This window comes from Falco punctatus (assembly GCF_963210335.1).
Source record: "Falco punctatus genome assembly, chromosome: 5".
NCBI classification, from domain to species: domain Eukaryota; kingdom Metazoa; phylum Chordata; class Aves; order Falconiformes; family Falconidae; genus Falco; species Falco punctatus.
Window position 1 is genome coordinate 41,107,085 of NC_137584.1, and position 20,033 is coordinate 41,127,117.

Consider the following 20,033-nt stretch of genomic DNA (forward strand, 5'->3'; position numbering starts at 1 on the left):
TACAAAATGTGACTTAAGCTAGACTTGTTATGGTTTGAAATCTTAAAGAGGTATTGTTTCGGGATTGTTCCATGTTCCATCATATTCACACACTTATGTTGTTTCTGTTAGAGGAGACGTCATGTGGCCTAAAAGAGAGATTTGCAATATAAAACAGCTCTCATTCAATTTCTGCTCCCTGAAAAATGTGCAAAATTAAGTCAGTGTCAAAAGGACAAAGTATTGTGGCCCCCAGATGCAGTAACATTTACTGCTGCTTTCTCTAACACGGACTAGAAGGGTGACACACATCCATATGCACGTAGCATAATTCTTTAAAAAAGTCAGCATGAACAACTGTAACAGAAAATACTAGAATAAGAAACAACTTCACCTGCAATGATGCTCAGAGATTTAAAGGAGGAAAATATATTTCATTTTGGTTTAAATCAATATTCTGAAAACTATCTTAATATGGATATATTCCAAGACTTAGGTGAAAAAATAATTTGGTAGGAGCATAATGTACTCAGATCGGGTGCAATATAGTGGCCAAGTTCAGCGGCTGTTACAGTGCTGTAGGACAGTCCACATGCAATCCCTCAGTGGTCTCACTCTGGGCAGTGGTGGCAATGTGCCCAGGTCATACATTTAGCATCCCCAATAATGCTGCTTGCTTATTGACACTCTCAGCCAGCCAGCAAAGGACATATTTCTCAAGATAATGCAAGCAACTTCTTGGGTAGTGCCTGGTTTCACATTAGAAACTCAGCGCACATGAGGGCAAGGGTAGATTTTGACCCCACTGCTGCCTCCACATCTCCAGGTCAGGGGCATGTAGGTGTACAACTGCACCCATCCTCACATCCTCTCCTGGATCTAAGCCCAAGGATCTGGATTTGAAGTTTTTTACTTTGTTGCCAGTAAAAACTGAAGAACCATGCTCATGAAGAAAGAGCTGATGACAACAGGTAAAAATCATCCTTTTGCTGTATTTTCCTGTAAAATATCAGATTGCACTCCAAGTTCACTATGTGTATATCAATTTGTCAAACTGCTGACACACATTTGTGTCACTTTGCTTTTTGTAAAATGTTTACACAAATACAGATGGGACAAACAAGGACTGGCCTTCTGAGTAAAAAGGCAGTAATTTTTTTGTGATAATTACTCTCAAGCATACAAATACTTTCTTGTATATTAACTGTTTATTTCACTGACATGAGAAGCCAGGGTTGTGACATCAAAATTTACTACAATGACTTTACTGTAATGTTAGAAATAACAGATTATGAGAATGCACAGAAAACACCAAGAGCTATTAAATAAAAGGATTGGCTTATACAGAATACAAATGCAAAAAGCATAGCACATCACAACTGAGAGCAATTTAGTCTACACATGGTTTGCTTTTGCAGGAAACAACTGAGATCGACTGTGCCTCATCACTTGTGTTGCATGTGCACTGCCAGCACTCCCCAGAATACCCGGAGGTATTTCTGATTTCACTGGTTTGAGCAACAAAACCCCTGAACCTTGACCTAAGTCTTGGCAAATATGTAAAGGTATTACCAACTTTCCAACCATTTGTCTATTACCTGTTATTTTAAGCCTACACACAGGCTTTGCTAATGAGCTTACACAGCTTTCATAGTTCTTTCAAAGACGTAGTAAAAACCTCAGCTTTCTGGGAGTAATAGTAATACATTGCTAAGCAAGTTTTGAGGAGGCTGACAAGATGCTATGATAATGCTGGTAGCAGAGGTATTTTCCAGAATCCCGTGTTACAGCCTTTATTATAGAACATAGTCTGTACACTATATGATGCCTTAGATGCTTGATTAAATGGTGCCTAAGAGAATGAGGCAATGATAAAGGAAATAGTCTGTAAGGGAAGACTGAATGTGTGATGTGCAGATTGTCATTACATTTTTTTTTTTTTCCTACAGACCATCTGTGCTATATGAAGGTTTGTATCCTCAAGACAGCCGTAATTCACATTGATGCCATGACACAAGCTACAATCAACAGTACCAGAAAGGTTATGTCAGCATCGAGGTCACCTGGTAAGTACTAAAACAGCTATCCTATGCAGTTATAAGAATTAACAAATCTTTCAGACAAAAAAGATAATCATTAACCCAACAGGACAACATCTACTAAATGGATGAGTCAGAATGATCTTCCCAATGCACCTAAGGGTAAATATCTAGTCATAATAATAATGATGATTAGTTGGAAAAAATTAGCTACCGAAGTATGGCAGTCTCTGCATGCCCTTCTCTCATTTGACTTTATTTCCAAGCCAGTTTGCCTGAGAAGCTGACTTTGTCAGCTACAAAAATGCTGCACATGTAAAGTGTGAACATGGATCTGATTCGAGCTCTTTATGAAGCTGTCCTTTGTGAGGGAGAATAAATCAACATGAAAACACTAGGAAGCACATTTGTCATATCTTTGTCTTAAAGTGAGATGTCTGGCAAATTCAGCATGCATCAAGAACACTTTCCAGAGCAAATGTTTCTGTGTTTAGAAGAAATACATTGAAGGAATACTAACAAATCTAGAGGACTACAATGAGGAAAAGATCTCATTTTGCCTTCCTGGATCAAAAAGTTAGTTCCCAGTCTCCTAGATCATGCATCAAGGGTTTCATGGTCCTTAAAGTGAAGTGAAAGGCTTTGCACCTGTCAAGACCTGTGCTGGCTGATGAAATCACCCAGCATGCCAAGCCCTGGCGCGGCGCTCCCTGCCCTGCCTTCAGCGCTGTCGGTGCCAGCTGCCGTAGCCGAGGAAGCCCCGCTCAGACCTTCAGGGACTGAACTCAGTGCTTGGCAGGGAATGGAGAAGGGTTTGAATTTTGCTTTAAAACCTGATTTGTATTTGAGTCTAGACATGCTTCTAGTCATGATTCAGGATAGTAAAGAAACTCTAGTGTTATTTGTATTCCATCTCATTGCGTTTCAAAATTTCATGAGGCTAATGCTGCAAATACAAAATTGTATCACATTAAAGGGCAAGCAAGTTTCTGTCAATACATTTAGAGCTTGATATGGCAGTTTTGATGTCCTAGAGTGGATGAGAAAGGTAAACAACCCCTAAAGTTCAGTCAGACCTATTCCTATCTCTGGACGTTTGTTAGCATCTGAAAGTGTTCGAGATGTTCTTTCAGTTTACTAAATTTCACTTCAAGGCAGGCCAGATCTTGAAAACAGGGTGTTTAATACCCCAAATATGCCATCGTACCTCTCTGGAGGTACCTCACAGACACCAGATCTGGCTCCTGGTGGTGGTTGTTCCCAAGGTTCTGCTTCACAGAAAGCACAAAATAAATCCAGAGCTTCGTACACCTGTTACTGTAGGGATGTCATAGATCTTGGGATATTAGAATTTTCCCAAATGTTAAAAGTCTGACAAATGCTTATTGTTAGAGTACAGAATAATACTTAAAAAGACATTTCTGAAGAGACTGAGAAGGAAACCTCATGTGCCCAGCTTAAGCAGTTTTCAGTCAATTTGTAACTCAAAGGCCATTCCTTTATTCTTTACTGATGAACTTTTAAGTGCATTTATACGCACACATATATTTCAGCTTGTATCAAAACAAGTGGGTCATAGCAGAATTTTTTGAACTACTACTAGTTAAAAACAGAGCGCTCTTGTTTAATGGTTTTGGGTTTTTTTTTTGTACACAAATTGATAAAACCATTTGGAAAGATGATAGGCATCGTTCCTCCCTTTTTGAATCCTGAGAAAGAGAGATACAGTGTCTTGGAACAAGTCATGGAAGGAATCAGTCACAGATCATGCTTTTTGACTTTTTATTGTAGATGATGAAAATAAAACACAGGTAAAATAGAACTACAGGAAAATAATTTTTAAGCTGCTCAGTTCATCCTAGTTAAACCCACAGGTATTTTCAGCAATTAAAATGATTACAGGAATCCAGCACGCTAACCATTAAACTGAGTAGGATTTTTACTTAAAAAACCCAACAGTAATAGGATTGTAAAGAGCAGATATATTTCTCAGTATTGAACTGTATTTCTATAGTAAAGCTTGTCACAGAACAACATACAGTTAAGCAGTACAAGCTAGCATTATAATATTTGGTGGAAAATTTCAGGACTTTTTTCTTCTAGGAGTCAGCATCAATAGCAGGAAATAAATGAAAGCTGATTTCAGCTATAGATTGACATGCATCTATGACAGCATCCACATCACATAGGTTCACTGCTTAGGTACAGTTCAGAGCTTAACTGATTTTTTAAACTCCTCTCGTTAGGATTAGTTTAATTGTCATTAAAGGTGTTGGCTTCCTGACCCAGTGGAAAATGAAAGCCCCTGATGAGTCAGTGTGGCGAGAGGGAGGAGGGCTCCTCTGCACCGCTCCTCTTGCCGTGACTCAGAGCTGTGCTTTGAAATTGCCAGCTCCAGGAAGCATGAGGTAGTTCGGTCTCCCTGTTTATTTAATTGAAGTCTATGAAAAGTCACAGGGTAAGACTCTAAAAACCCCGTCTGCTAAAAAAGAGAGAGATTGCCGGTTAACTTCATTCAGGTGAAGGAAGAGCCACCAGGAGGTTATGACTTCTGGTCGTTATTAACCCAGACAGAACACCCAGTGTTCCATTCTTGAGGGCTCAGAGCAATGTGAGCACCAGCCTCAAATGTTTCTTAGGACACGTCTAGATTATATGTACACAGAAGCGCAAACTGGCCTCACGCAGGCCAGTCCCAAAGCTAGAGCACTGGAAAGATGAGCTCATAGAGTAATTTATGTTGGAAGGAACCTCTGGAGCCGTTGGGTCCAAATGCCCTGCTCAAAGTCAGCTCCATTTTCAAAGTTAGGTCAGGTTGCTCAGGGTGAAATATCTGTAGCTGCTCAGTGCAGAGTAATCCCAGAACAAGAAATGGTGCAGAGATCCCCTGGAGCTGGCACAGCTTTTCACCAGCCATTTCAAATGTGATGAAGGGAAGTGCTACTCCTGAAATATTAAAACGCATTTGGAAAAGGAGGATTTGCTGAAGTCACAAACTTCACAGGGAGAATTATTACCTGTTTTGATACAAAACAAACTTAAACTTTTAGCATGGTAACAGATTCTAACCTGCATACGTAATGTTGCTTCTGAAAGCTTAATCATATACTGAAGAAAGAGACATAGATTTGACTGAAAAATTAATAAAATTTCATTAACACCCTGATTTGAAACTATGAAAACATAATTTTTAAAATTATTAACATGTATCTTTCAAAACACTGTAAAACATTAAAGCTGAAAGTATTAATATACCTCAAGGAGACCAAATCTTTGAATATGCACAGACCTGTTTTTTGACACTATCAACACTTAAGAGTTCCTTGTCTTTTGCTTTACTTGGCTTTTCCTTCTATTTTTCATCACTAGTACAGAGTGTTTATTGCTTTACAATGCTACAATACTGCAGAGATTGCAGAAGAATGTTTCAATCCAAGAAGAAATATGTATGCTTGGAATTCTAAAAGAACACTCTTACAGAGATGTTTCTGCTTATCATAGGTCTTAGAAAAAAAAAATTTTATACTTTTGATATAAATCAGCTAGGTATTATCTATCTAAGATGCTTCCAAGATTTCCTTGATTCTCATTGAAGGTATTTTGCTTTAGCATAAAATACAGATTCTGTCTAAAGTTATCTTCCATATGCAGCTAGCTTTTAGTTATTTCATAAATTAGCATTTATTTTAAAATGTAAGTGCTGTTACTATAAATACTGTTCAGAAAGTCAACAATTCAGTAAGTGGAGGAAGTGCTCTGATTGGAAAGGAAGCATTTGACTGACTTACAATGTTTTACTAATGATGTAAGCCTACTAGAGATAGCTGTAACTACTTGTAAATTGCTGCAGTATAAAAAAAACCCCAAAGCCAACAAACCAAAAAAACCCAACTGAAAATGAGCCAAGACAGCAGCTGTTATCACAGTTTTCCATTTCTAGGAAATGTTCGCAACATCAGATGTAATCCTTTCTAAGCCCAGAACTTTTTTTTTTTTTTTTCCAAATAGAATTATAAAACCAAAAAAAGAAATCACAGCTTTTGTAACAAATTATATTAGCAAACTATTTGACCAATAAAGTAAAAAATAAGAGAATATTGTTGTGGGTTTTTTCCTCTATAAGTACTTAAACTTCTCCAATAAATTTAGACTTTGAAGTTTGCCTATGTTTGTGCTACTGATCAATATCAAACAAAGTAGTATTAAATAATCTTAGATAAACAGCGTGCTCAACAGGGGAACAGAACCTGGAGGGTGAGATCTCTGTGGCCTTGGTACACTGTTTACTGTTCAAAAATTATACATTAGTCACAAATCATGCTTAAAATGCAAGAAAAGTTACACTGCTTACATGAATCTGATGTTCTTCCAGTTGTTTTGAGTGTATATAATCTCGTACAAAGTAAATACTATTTTTTAGCTGGAAATCATGTGTGTGTATGCAAAATTTGCACAGCTTTGCTGGACTGATGTGAAATATATCTGTTCATCACATTAATTTCTCATCCAAATATAGCATAATTAACCTGAAAAGAATTAAAAGAAAACCAAATCTTTGTATATGTGTGAAATAAACATAAATTATTTTTTAATTTAATTCAAAGTGACAAAGCTTAAAGTCCCCAAATCCTTTAAAGATCGTTGACTTCAACATGAAATGCAATCCTACAACAGCCAATTTTTAACATTGAGTTTATTCATACTTAAACTCAAGGTGCTTGACAATCCACCCTCCTTCCCCCACTGGAAGATTTTCATTAATATAACCAAAATCCTTTTAAGGAAAATCCCTAGCTTTTTCTTTACAAGCAAAAAGCTCAGTAATTTATTACTTTGTGTTAATAACTGTTGGTATGTTTGTACATCTGTCACATAGTAACGGAATTTGTCCTGTCTAAATTCACTGTTCAAAGTCATTGCCATTTAAAGACCCTATTCGGTATAGCTTGCCCATCAAAAATTTCTTTGACAACTAAATGATTTCAAAGACTGCTTCCATAACTTTGTGACAGAAGGGTGAGGCCTTTATTGTCATTGGAATGCAACCATACAAAAACTAGGTCAATGTATTAAAAAAAATCCCATCAAAATTATGGGAGCAAGTTGTTAGATATGCCTATAAGTTGCTGGATATGCCTGAGGTTGCCAGTTTTCTAGTTTTTCTGTTCCCTAATTAAGCGAAATAGCCAAGAACCCAAAGTCAACAGAGGGTGTTTTAGCAGAGATTTGAGAAGGGACAAGGAGATGAAAGCTATGAATGAATATGTGGGTTTGCCAAGATATCTTTCACTGCTGTGGGACAAGTACAGAATTTATGCAGTTTAAAGGACAGCTAGCACAGAAACTGGAATGTGCTTTTTTACCCTCAAGCCAGACAGAAAGGAACACTCTGCTCCCCTAAATATCTATACTACAAGCATAAGGATGTCTCCTTAAATTTTTGTAATACATATTTTTTTAAGTAAACTGACTAATCTGATTACTGTTTCTTTCTGACTTTTTCCAGTTGGATCAGCACATATCACAGATTAAAAAAATAAATAAATAAAAATTACTTTCCCAAGATAGGAATTTGCATTCCTTTTATGGTGAACATGAAGGACATAAAAATAAATACTTATCAAAAGCTAGTTAACAGCTATTCATTTTATATTAAGAAAAGCATACATTTGAATTTATAACAGCTTTTCAAGCAAACAGAAAAAAGCCAATTTTTATACAACTAAAATGTATCATAGTGTGTACTCTTTACTTACAAGAATGTCAAACAGATAAAAAAGAAAAATTGTGTCCCCTAAGTGTGGTCTTTTGCAGATTCACAGCTTTTGAATTGTGAAAGTTGAAGCCTTTTGAAAGCAATATAGGAACCGCATATACACAACATATGGTCTGATTTTTGATTTTTTTTAAAGCTTCAGGAATCTTTAACAAAACTGTCTCGTATTTATCTTTTCCAACATTTTCCTTGCATTAAGTGTGAAGTTAAGTGAATAAGAACAACCACTTCATTAGTGACTCTAAATGGAAAACCTGATCTAGTGGAAGGTGTACCAGCCTGTGGCAGGGGAGTTGAAACTAGATGCTCTTTAAGGTCCCTTCCAAACGAAGCTATTCTATGATTCCATGATTCTTGTTGTTTAAATTATACTGACACCTTTTGTTGCTTAACCTGTGATTCAAAAGGGACCCAAGTATGAAGAAAGCAAGAGGCTCAGCAGCATGCAGCCCAACATGCTGAATGACTGAGGTTTTCTCACAATAAAATGAATTTAATAAGGAAAGCTGTAATGCTTTGGGAATCATAGAACCACAGAATCATTTAGGATGGAAAAGACCTTTAAGATCATCGAGTCCAACCATTAACACAGCCCTGCCAAGCCCACCACTAAACCTTGTCCCAAACTGCCACATCTACACGTCTTTTAAACACCTCCAGGGATGGTGACTCAACCACTTCCCTGGGCAGCCTGTTCCGATGGTGACAACATTTTGAATGAAGATTTTCCTAATATCCAATCTAAACCTCCTCTGGCACAGCTTGAGACCATTTCTTCTTGTCCCGTCACTTGTTACTTGGGAGAAGAGACTGACCCCCACCTCCCTACAGCCTCCTGTCAGGTAGTTGTAGAGAGTGACAAGGTCCCCCCTGAACCTCCTTTTGTCTGGGTTAAACAACCACAGTTCCCTCAGCTGCTCCCCATCAGACTTGTGCTCCAGACCCTTCCTCAGCTCCATTGCCCGTCTCTGGACACACTTCAGCACCTCTACATCCCTCCTGTAGTGAGAGGCCCAAAACTGAACACAGGATTCGAGGTGTGGCCTCACCAGTGCCAAGTACAGGGGCACCATCACTTCTCTAGTCCTGCTGTCCACACTGTTTAAGATACAAATCTGGACACTTCTTGGCCACCCAGGCACACTGCTGGCCCATGCTCAGCTGGTTGTTGACCAGCACCCCCAGGCCCTTTCCCACCAGGCAGTTTCCAGCCACTGTTCCCCAGGTCTGTAGCGCTGTGTGGGGTTGGTGTGACCCAAGTGCAGGACCTGGCACTGAGCCTTGTTGAACCTCATACAACTGGCCTTGGCCCATTGGTCCAGCCTGTCCAGATCCCCCTGCAGAGCCTTCCTGCCCTCAGGCAGGTCAACACTGCCCCCCAGCTTGGTGTCATTGGCAAACTTACTGAGGGTGCGCTCGATCCTTTTGTCCATATCATTGACAAAGGTATTAAATAGAACTAACGCCAGTACTGAGCCCTGGGGAACACCACTGGTATTAACTCCATTCACCACCACTCTTTGGGCTTGGTCATTCAGCCAGTTATTTACCCAGCAAACAGTACACCTGCCTAAGCCACGAGCAGCCAGTTTCTCCAGGAGAATGCTGTGGGAAATGGTGGCAAAGGCTTTACTAAAGCCTAGGTAGACAACACCCACAGCCTTTCTCTCGCAGGACCTGCCTTTCATAAACCAGTGCTGACTGGGTCTGATTGCCTGGTTGTCCTCTACATGGCGTGTGATAGAGCTCAAGATGATCTGCTCCATAACCTTCCCTGGCACCGAGGTCAGACTGACAGGCCTGTAGTTCCCTAGATCCTCCTTCCAGCCCTTCTTGTAGGTGGAGGAAATAAAGATACATGCAAAAAAGCCAGTATCTCAGATTATAGAAACTTATTCTTCTTGTACATCACTTCAGTCTTCTGAAGCGATTCTTGAAGAGACTGTATGTTGAATGCCAAGAAGACACTTCTGTATTCTGTGGTACACACATTATTGAGGACATACTGTTACTAGCATGACACTATAGCTGAACAAAAAGAAAATACAGCAGGTGGTCATCCCAAACAACTTAACCTTTGCATCTTTTTGTGATTTGAAATTATTAAGCAGTAAGCTGAAGAAAGAGTTATGTGAGGAATGGGGATGAGAGTTCTCCAGTATAGCTTACTGAGTTCTTCAAATCTTGTTCTGCCATAAGCTAATTTTGTAAATATTATTTTAAATATTGGCATTTAAATACTTCCTTTACAGAAACCTTTAGCACTTTTTACTGATATTAAATGAACTGAGAAACCATGTGTTTCTCTGAACATGTATTTTTCCTGAGATAAATCAGTGAAAGGGAGATTGGTTGGTGGCACATTGTGAAACTTGCATAGCCCACCTCAATGGTTACTAAAAGTCAAACATCTTGGGTACAACTGCTTGTTTGTCTAGCTTGTCATCAAGACTGCAGGGACTCAAATAGTGCAGCATGCTGGTACTGTGAGCTTCTGAATTGTCTATTTTAATTTGTCTAAGAAGAACCACTTGGCTGAAATTGAAAAAAAAAAACCAACAAAACCAACCAAAAACCAGAAAGAAACTGAATTGCAATGGTAGTTAAAACTACTCTTCTGATAACATCAGTATGTATGGACAAAGGCAAGATATTTACATGTTTTTCCAGTAACCTGATGCAGTGCTTAGACCACCTACTGAGATTTAGCAGACTGACACACTCTTGCAATACACAGCAAAACCTTTTGGGTTTTTGCCACTTACGCAACTTGTGTATGATTACTTCGTTTACTATCCAATATAAAATCATTATTTACTATGCCGCTATAGGTATCATAGACTCTAGACTGTTTTTAAAAAGTACACCTAACTTTTTTACAAAGGTATTGCAGTGTTAAATTATTAAAACACAAGCGTTTTAGTGATGCTTAAATACAATTGTTCAGAACAAAGAAGTAATTGTACACAACACAATAGGATGGGAAATAGCATTTTTTTTAGATAAAACTATTATTCATATATATTGCAATATGTTAATAGAAAAAAATTCTCTAAAATTATATACTTATTTTATTTTGCTTCATTAATTTTGTTCATTATTTTAAGAAAATGGTATTGTTCCAGTAAGAACTGCTAATTCAGTACCTTTTTCCTCATTCCAGATAGTATTTTTCTGAAAAAATAAAAAGTGATCATAGGTCCTAGTTGTTGGAGAAAGAATTAAGGATATATTTTTCTGATTTATAGTGTCCATGATACAATTTTTGTGTTGGCATGGATGAATATAGCAAAAAATAATGCTGCTATTTCTCACATCACACCTGACGAACTGCAATCATCCATAAACACTTAATCTCTTAAGGCTGTACTTGTTTTTACGCATTTACTGAAAAAGACCTTTAAACTTATCTGTTCTGGGACTATGTGTAGAAGTAAAAATGGCTTTTATGAGTGTCAACAGGATATATGACATGCTCAGCAGGGTAAATTGGACCCTGGTTAACACTAGTAATACCTTTATGATAACTGTATAGGTGTCATCATGTAGAAAATATCCAACTGCTAACAATGCAGCACTTCTAGTTCAGTTTGTAACACTTTTCTTAATAGCCTTTCACTTCATTGCAAAAAGTAGTGAACCTGAACAGTAAAGCTTGAAAAAGAATCTGTGCTTCTCAGATGAATTTGTATTTGCCTGTCCTAAACTGCTGAAAATATTATGTATCTATAGGCTGATGGCAGTGTTCTAGTTACAGCAAGTTCATCTCCCTTGCAGTGGTCATTTGAGTGTTTGCTATTCTCACATGTTGCTGTGCCAGAGCAGTAAGGCACAGAACTAGAAAATTTTTAACTTGCTATTCTCCAGCCAATCCTGGCAAATATGACCACTTACATTCTCCAACATGTAGCTAAAGCAAGCTACATTTGGTAATTGCATTCTTAATGTTTTTATTCATCATTCACCCATCTTACAGCCTTTCCAGCCCTGGTGCCTGACAAGCCTATAACTGTTCATCTTCAGAAGGAAAACAGCTCATAAACACACACGCACAAATGTCAGGACAGGGAGGAAGAGTCAAGAGAACCAAGTAATAGGGTTGAATGCTCTTGGTCAACTCAGGCTAGCCTAGAGGTTTATAACTAGCAGCCAAGAAAACAGTTAAATAGCGTGGCAGAGCCCAATGTGGTTGAATATTTGTAACTTTGCATTTTCATGTATTATAATGAACAGAAGTAAAAAACTGTCAAGAAAATTCTTCCCTGGCAACTTAAATATGCTTTCTCACACTTGGATGATTTGAGAATACATGCATACATTCTAACTAGCTTTACATTAATAACAATGAGATGGCCATTCCTATCAAGGAAAGTAATGAGGGCTTTTTTTTGGATAAATTTGGAACACATTGAAAAGATAACCTGTAAGACAGCATAACTATTATCAAAGTGGAACATATTTCAAGAGTAATACTCTCTTGCAGTTTTCCTGAAATGCTTATTGCTCCGTGGATAGGGTCAGCCTCCAGAGGAAAGGGAGAAGTAACATCTCACAAAATTTCTTTATCGCCTCCCTCCAGCAGGCCACAGACGGCTGTTTCACCTCTTACATTGTTCAGTGCTAATCACTGCGGTGAGTTTACAGGTCTCTGATCCAACTCTGCAGCTGCAGTGCTGAATTGGTACCCATGGAAGCACTAACTCAGGAGTAACAAACTCTGCTTCAGAAAATTATCACTGAGCATTTTTGGACAAAAGCAGCTAGTGCAGAATGATGACTTTTGAAAGAAACTAGGGGATGTTATTTTAAGGGGAAAGAATAACATATACTGGTTTCCATAAATTCATGTGAACAAAATTATTCATGAGTCACCAAGAACTTTCACCACTGAATGGCAATATCTGGAAAGTTCTTCCTGAATCACTTAGCCTACCACAGCCAAAGTTTATTGAGTGCTTCACTGATAAGTAAAAAGTGGAGGAAGGGAAGCCATTTGGCTAGTTAATGTTCTTAAGTATGCTCCATAAAGGTTGTGATTTATATTACTATATGCATTATGGATTAGCATAGTTATTTTGTAGTGTAATTCAAAGTATCACACTGGATGCCAATAAATGTTACATCTGAGCCTGTTGAGTTTCGGCTGGCATTTTGTAGCAAAACATGGTGAAAAGACAGACAGACTTATCTGCATGTGTGTAGCTAGGACCCAATATCTTTGGTTTACAGTTCTGAGAAAGATTCTCAACTACTTACAAGTTTTCTTCAGGAAATGATTAGAAGGGAATGTCAACCTTATTAGTGTAAGTATAGGGCTCCTACAAGAATGTGTGATATCAGCTTAAGTATTGACTTTTTAAGATAGAGAAGGTGAACTGAAGCTGTTATTAGCTCATGAGAGGAGAGGTACCTACAGCCTCCCAGTGCTTGAGACCTCTCCTCTTCTATTGTCTTCCTTCCTTTTAATTGTATGGATAAAAAATCATGAACCAGAGATCTCTTGCTGGTTTGGTAATATCCTCATTTTGGAGAGGCATAAACTTTCCTTTCTACTTAACATCAAAAAAATGCTGAAAGAGTCAGTAAGTCATTTTAGGCATGCTTGTTATTAGACCTAGTGCCTCAGCCATCTGCCTCAACAGCTCCTGAAACTGCTGATAGTTTTCTGGCAGAGATTATAACCACTGTCACTGAATACTCAGAAGTCATGGAAGAAGTCAGGCTAATATTAGTTTATTTACATATCCTCACTATTGTAATATATTTATATCTAGCGGCTCAGATTGGCTTGAACAGGGGTTATGGTTCTAGCTCTAGGGGAAATGGTACAATAAGAACTTGATTTTATAGGAGAGGAACAACGATAGCACTCACAATTTTCAGCTGACAGACTGACTTCACTTCACACGTCCTTGGAAGACAAATGCAAAGTCAGGCAGGATTAGAGACACAGGGTAGGAGACAACATCATGGTATAAATCTCTTAAAGTCAGAATGGAAATTTCAGACCAAGTTAGGAATTGTAACACTTAATACCTGTCCCATGGGCTCTGCAGGAGAATCAGTAGAGCTGCACTAGACTTACCTCACCACATAAAGTAGGAGTTACATCCCCAAGAACAGTGTTCAGATGAGTGAAGGGCTGCTGAGTGAGTCCCACAGAGGCAGCAAGTGGGCAACAGCAAGCAGAACAGTGTCTAAATCTTGCTTTTCTTCAAGACTCAAATATTTGCATCCACCTTGGAGCTACAGCCCAGAAATTTTCCTGAGGGTAGATACCTATTGTCATTCCTTCTGGGTAAGATGGTATGATTTCTTTAAAACCAAGTTGTGCCACAAGACAGTAATGACACCTGTTTCCCATGGACGTGTGCGGGTTTTGTGCTACAGGTCTCTGCAGTAATAATTTATTTCCTACAGGTTCTACCAGCTGAAAGATAGTATAAGCTAAGGCTTGTTTTTGTGTTGTATACCCTACCAACGTTTCTCTCATCATGGGCATAAAATTGGACCTCTCCTTTCTACCCAGATGCTTATTTTTCCAGAAACTCTGCCCCTTTTCAAGTTTGACTGAATTTGGAAAACAAGTTTTAAAAGTTATGGGAGTTGAGGTCAGGGGGGAAGAATTACAGAACAGAATAACCTTGCGATCCATTAAGCCTTGCGTTTTTGGAAGTCAGGAAAAAAAAGGTGACTAAGGGCAGCAATGGCTGCCTTAGCTTTAATTGTTTGAAAAGCTGGTGGGGAAGCACCCTTCCGGGAAGCAGGAATGAAGTCCAGCAATGCTGAGCCTATGTGGTTTTAAATCTGCATCTTTCATGATCAGGGAGATTTCACCCAATTATCATATTAGCTACTCATGGAGAAAGGCTCTTCTGACCTCTGTGCTTATGATTTGGCAAGTAAGAAGCTGTGAGACAGACCTTTTGCTAGACTGTGAACACGTGCCAATGTTTTCAGAGGGACCCAAAGGTTAGCACCTGAATCCAATCTTCGGCAGCTAACTGAGCGGGCTGATCCTGAGCCCTTACCAGTTCCCAAATGAAGGCTGCAGTGAGTCAGAACATCTGTACATGAGGCTAGATATTTAAATGCCTAAATACAGAATATATCTACGGTGCCAAGTTTTAAGTGTTTTGACTTGAACTAACTTCCTAACAGATGGTTACTCTGCATCTATCTTCATTTATTTATGGCTGTTTATGTTTTTACAGACATAATAACTGATCTAAAAGTGATAAAAGCGTATTCTTCATCTTTTTATTTCTTTGTATTGCAATAACAGTTAAAGGTGTTATTGTAGGGCACAATCTATATAAATTACATAAAGATGGTGTTTCTGTGTCACACTCACAAGAGTATCTTCCAAATATTCAAGAAAAACTGCTGTGGCCATAAGGCAAAGTGAACAAACATAAGTTAAATGTTGGCATCATCTGTAACCTTGTAAGCTTAAGCAAGATATTACCAAAAAAACCCCAAACCCCCAAAAATTTGAGAAAAAGGAGGAGAAAAGAAAGATAAAGAAGATATTTAACCTTCAGAAAATGGCAATCAACAAAATTAATGCAAAATTTCTCAATAAGATAAATCTTATGCTATATAAAATGCAGTTCTTGGTTTCATAAGCACACAGAGGTCTGATTCAGGAAACTGTCATGCAAGTGTGTAAGTAATTGAAAATTCAGGACTAAAGTGTGTTTATTTATATCAAAGCATTTCCTAACTAAAGAAGCAAGCAGGCAAGGCAAGCGTGTACAAAGTATTAAGAAATGAAGGGCCTAATACTGCTGTGAGCTATATTCGTGCCTCACCATGTGAATCACTGAGTTTCAGAAGACTAAATGAGAGAGGGAGTTAGCTTTTCTTTGCCCACTACAGTGATTAATTAGCTTATTTTCAATACAAAAAGTACTAGCTATGCTGTTATCTCATAACTTTTTCATAGTACCAAAATTACAAGAGAACAACAGCTATCCATTTATCCCTCTAACAGGAAAAGGCACATGTGAACATGAAACACTGTGAGACTTTGGTAAGAAATGTCATGAGAGAGAAAATTTCTCAGCTTTGAAGTTGTATTTATTTATATGTAAGTTGTAATATCAAGGAAAGCAAAGTTTGCTGTAATCTTTTTCTTACATCACTGTGACATGTATTTTTAATGCACAGCCTTAACTATAACCATCTGAAGAAGATTCAGAAGATCATTACAGTTGCCAACATTTATTAAACAACTTCATGGGTACTGTAACACCACTGCACTTGTACTGAGAAACCAGATCTGGAAGGAAAGACAAGGATATTTTCCCACTGAATGATAAAGATGGTTTATTTCCATAAGCCAAATAAATTTTTCAGGAAACATAAACTAAAAAAATTATTGATGTAGAACAGTTTTTACCGCATCAGCTGTAGAACTCCACTGGGAAAAATGGAAAGGAGAAGCCCTTAGGCCACATTTTGTGTGACCTAATTCTTTCAGCGGTATGTTTCTGCAAATTTTTAGGAAGTGACAGCACAAAAGAACAACAGTTCCCATCACAATGTTTTCATGGAATCTCTGCATAACCTCCAAACACCAGACTTTGCACCAACACTACAGTACATAGTTTTGTTGTAGAGTTTAATTACTTTTGGATGTAAATGAGCAGAAAAACAATTATCACACAACCAGCAGAAGAAACTGTTATGCTTCTATAAATTTCTGGTATCCTACTGCTGTGATTGTCAATTTAATACTTCAGTCTATATGCTGCTGCCAGTTAATGATTAGTCTACTACATTTTGGTGAAATTGCTCTCCAGTCAAGGGAAATGAAGTAAAAAGATGAGGGGAGAAAAGAAACTAATATTGTTAAAGTCTAATTAGAGCAGCAGGGCCAGTGCTGGACTTAGCTGTGATGAGGTTGTCTTTCTGTTAAATTCAATACATTGAATTCAGTGAGAGCAAGATCAAATGCCATGATTTGATTTTCGTGGGTGAAGTGCTAATAGGAGTGTGGATTAACTTTTTTCTAATGTTGTGAAATTGTTTTTTATATTAATGTAAAGCAGAACACATTCATTCTTGTCTCTGAGAGTATATTTCTAAAATGTTCTCATTTACTTTCAGAAGGATTAGCACCACACAGTTTATTTTGAAGCAAATCACATTCCTTTCATAAAGAAAAAAAATTGCTCTTTTGACTTCAGCATCATCAGCAATATTCACCAGAACTTTTTAAGAGTTTAACAGTTCAACCATTTCTTGCTTATATGGTTTTAATCCATGATGCTTTGTTTTTAAATGAGTACTTGCAGCAAGTGGATATATTTTCATTTAGCAGCTTAAGTTTTTAATTTAACAACTTAAGATCACATTTTAACGATAGTTGATAAAAACATGATAGTTAAAAAATAATGCTTTAAGAATGTAATTGGATTTTATCTGAAAAGAAAGAAAATGTATATGCTGATATGAAACTCTGTTTGTCTCCCCTACAACACCCAGAAATAATGTTTCACATATTAATGGCCATTCACAACAGCTTTACTAGCCATATATTCTGAAACGCTTCTGGATCCATGACATGTGAACTCACACTTGGTACAATAACTGTTTATAATAAAACCTATCTGAATGCCCATAAATATATATTGTGGAGAAATTCTATGTATGAAAGTTTCCATCCCTCAAATAAGAATTTTTTAATACAGAAAGATCCAAAACATATATAATTTAGATAAGGTAGAATGGCATTTTAAATGAAAAAGGTCAGATGGATTTAATACACATTTTTCACTTTAAATTGTGTACAAAGTATATTTGTAGACCTTTGAAGCTGATGGGAAACGTGAGTGTTTATTCAGCTGGAACTTTAAGTATTTTTATATACAATCATATGTTCCCTGAAATAGTTTAAAGTAACTACTACAAACAAATACTGGGATGTTGTACACACTTCTCAAGTATTCCATAAAGCAGATTAAAAATGCAATATGGACATCAATTTCTTAATGTTTCATAGTACCTATTCAATAGTAAAAAGCATCAATAGAATTTTGTATTTGATTTTCTAAAAGAATCACAGTCTCCCCCATTCCTTAATTAGTCTATGAATATAGGGAAAATGCATATGATGCCTGTAGAATTATCTTTTCTGTTTAGTTCTGCTGTTCTGAGTACTTTAAAAAAAAATCTTTAAATAAACATCCTTAATATAAACATCTATATTGGCAGGAATATTTTCATTGGGGAATAACAGTGAGAGTCCATAATCTCTGATGTCAATAGTTCCATCATGTGGTTTATTTACCTTTAATGTGTGTAACATTCTCAGCTTTCACCTTCCCTAGTGTTTCACAGACATCAGCTCTTATGATAGAGCAATTGTACAAATTCAGATTCCATCAAGACAGAAAATGACCAGAGAAGAAGAGAATACTCTGTTAAATTTTACTACAGTGATCATCTTCCAACATATCACCTTATACTGTGGGATCCTCAAGCTAATTAGGCCATCAAAGCAGTCCATTTGGATCACTTGGCATTCAGTCAGAGAATGGTGAAATCAGTCATGGATGACTGATTAGTTCACAATTTTGGAAAAGGCCTTTTTCCACCTGAGACCGACTATAAAGCTGTACCCTAGCCAGCTGTACTAAGATTAGGCCATGGCTTTTTCATTGCAAACTACCTGAATGAATTACTGATGTTTATATTACTTTGATGTAAGTCCAACAAACTCTGATTATTGGTATCCTTTAAACTTGCCAGGCCAAAGATACAGTCTCTACCCTAAATGTGAAATGTTTTTCCCCTGTACCGCAGGGTACATTTCTCTGTGAGGAGACTGTCATCCTCAGTTGCTCTCTTTTGTGTTAGTCATGAATCTATCAATCTGAAAAACAAAGCTCATGGGAGCAGAATATAGGTTAATTCAATAAACAGAACAAAAGATTTCAGATTTGCTGTCAGAGGATATTAGATTGACCACAATTCTCTCAGCTTTCAGAACAAAGCTGAAAACTCACTTCAAATTAGTATCCTCATAGTCACTATACAAAGCAGCTAAGAAGCAGAAAATAGGACATGGATCAAGGTGGAAAAGGTGAGGTTAAGAATAAATGAGATTGCTGAGCTATTGTGAGTCTAATTAGTTTTTGGAAAATACTCAAATCCTATGATAGGTAACATTAAAAAAGCCTTATTTATATGAGAAGGTGAGAAATACTTCACCATGGAAAAGTATTTAAGGTTGGGAAATGTTGGTTTAATAGAAAATAAGATAGGAGGGGGATTTTATTTTGTTTATTTACATTTAAATAATCACATTAAGTAATAAATGTTTTGTGGCTGTTACTATAATCACAATTGATTACTTACTAGCAATGGTTTCTGAAAAGGAAAATGTTTTACGTTAAGAAAATGTGCTATTTAAAATGCATATGTATAGTACTTTGTATTTGTAATAAGATATGGATTATAACTGTGTAATTGACTGACATTCAATTAAAAAGCTTGAAATTAAGTAAAGATGGCTGTGTATTGAACTGTTGCATTTTAGTGCACTTCTGTTGGCAAATCAACAGATAGCTCTTGAACTGTATTATCAAGGGTGTAGAACCATAATTTGAAGAGCAGAGTCTGTAATCAACATGCTTATCTGTCCCTCAGAGCCTCAGAGCTGTTATCTTGAGTGATGCACATTTTGTTTCCATCTTTTGAGCCAAATAGAATCTTTGAAAATATTAGGACAAAATTTTAGATTATTTTTTTTCATAAAGTTAAACTACAACTACCATAAGAAAACTTCTTTGGACTGAACAGCACTTATATGAGCTGAAGATCTGGCCAAATCTATTTAATTACAAAAAATGAAGAGTTTTTCCCAAAGTTTAATTAATTTATTATTTTTTGAAACAACAACAAAAAAATCCTGTTACCATCTTAAAAACACCTAGCAAAATATACCTGGAATGTTTGGAATTATAATATAAACTCTAAAGAATAATTTATAAAGTACCATTAAAAGTCCAATACTCACTTCAAGGTTTATTGACCTAGCAGGAAAGAAGTGTTATTTGAATCTTAAAATCGCTAGCACAGTTTGGTTTCAGGAAAAATAGGAGTAGTAAGGTGAGGGAAAAATGAACTTTTTAGACCTCTAGATCTTGACCTCAATGAGTAGCATGGGACAGAGCCCACCATTTTATATTATGAGCTTTCAGTGCTGGAGATAGTTCCCTGGAGCTGTT

The 20,033-nt window shown here is 37.1% G+C and overlaps 2 protein-coding genes across 5 annotated transcripts in view; one reads left to right on the plus strand and one right to left on the minus strand.

Annotated features, from left to right (window-relative positions):
* LOC308065066 (uncharacterized protein) overlaps positions 1 to 20,033 on the plus strand; it is a 119,756-nt gene that overhangs the window by 50,439 nt on the left and 49,284 nt on the right. Inside the window, exon 3 of the mRNA XM_080390582.1 lies at positions 1,398 to 2,045. The gene's annotated coding sequence lies outside the window, so the exon portion shown is untranslated. The remainder of the gene's footprint in view (positions 1 to 1,397; positions 2,046 to 20,033) is intronic.
* PACRG (parkin coregulated) overlaps positions 1 to 20,033 on the minus strand; it is a 291,943-nt gene that overhangs the window by 42,185 nt on the left and 229,725 nt on the right. Inside the window, exon 6 of one of the 4 annotated variants that reach the window (XM_080390585.1) lies at positions 8,923 to 9,822. The exons of the other annotated variants lie outside the window; for them this stretch is intronic. Within the exon in view, the coding sequence (XP_080246711.1) occupies positions 9,806 to 9,822 (17 nt within the window). The 3' untranslated portion in view covers positions 8,923 to 9,805. Of the gene's footprint in view, positions 1 to 8,922; positions 9,823 to 20,033 lie in introns of those variants that run through there. 4 annotated transcript variants of the gene reach the window in all.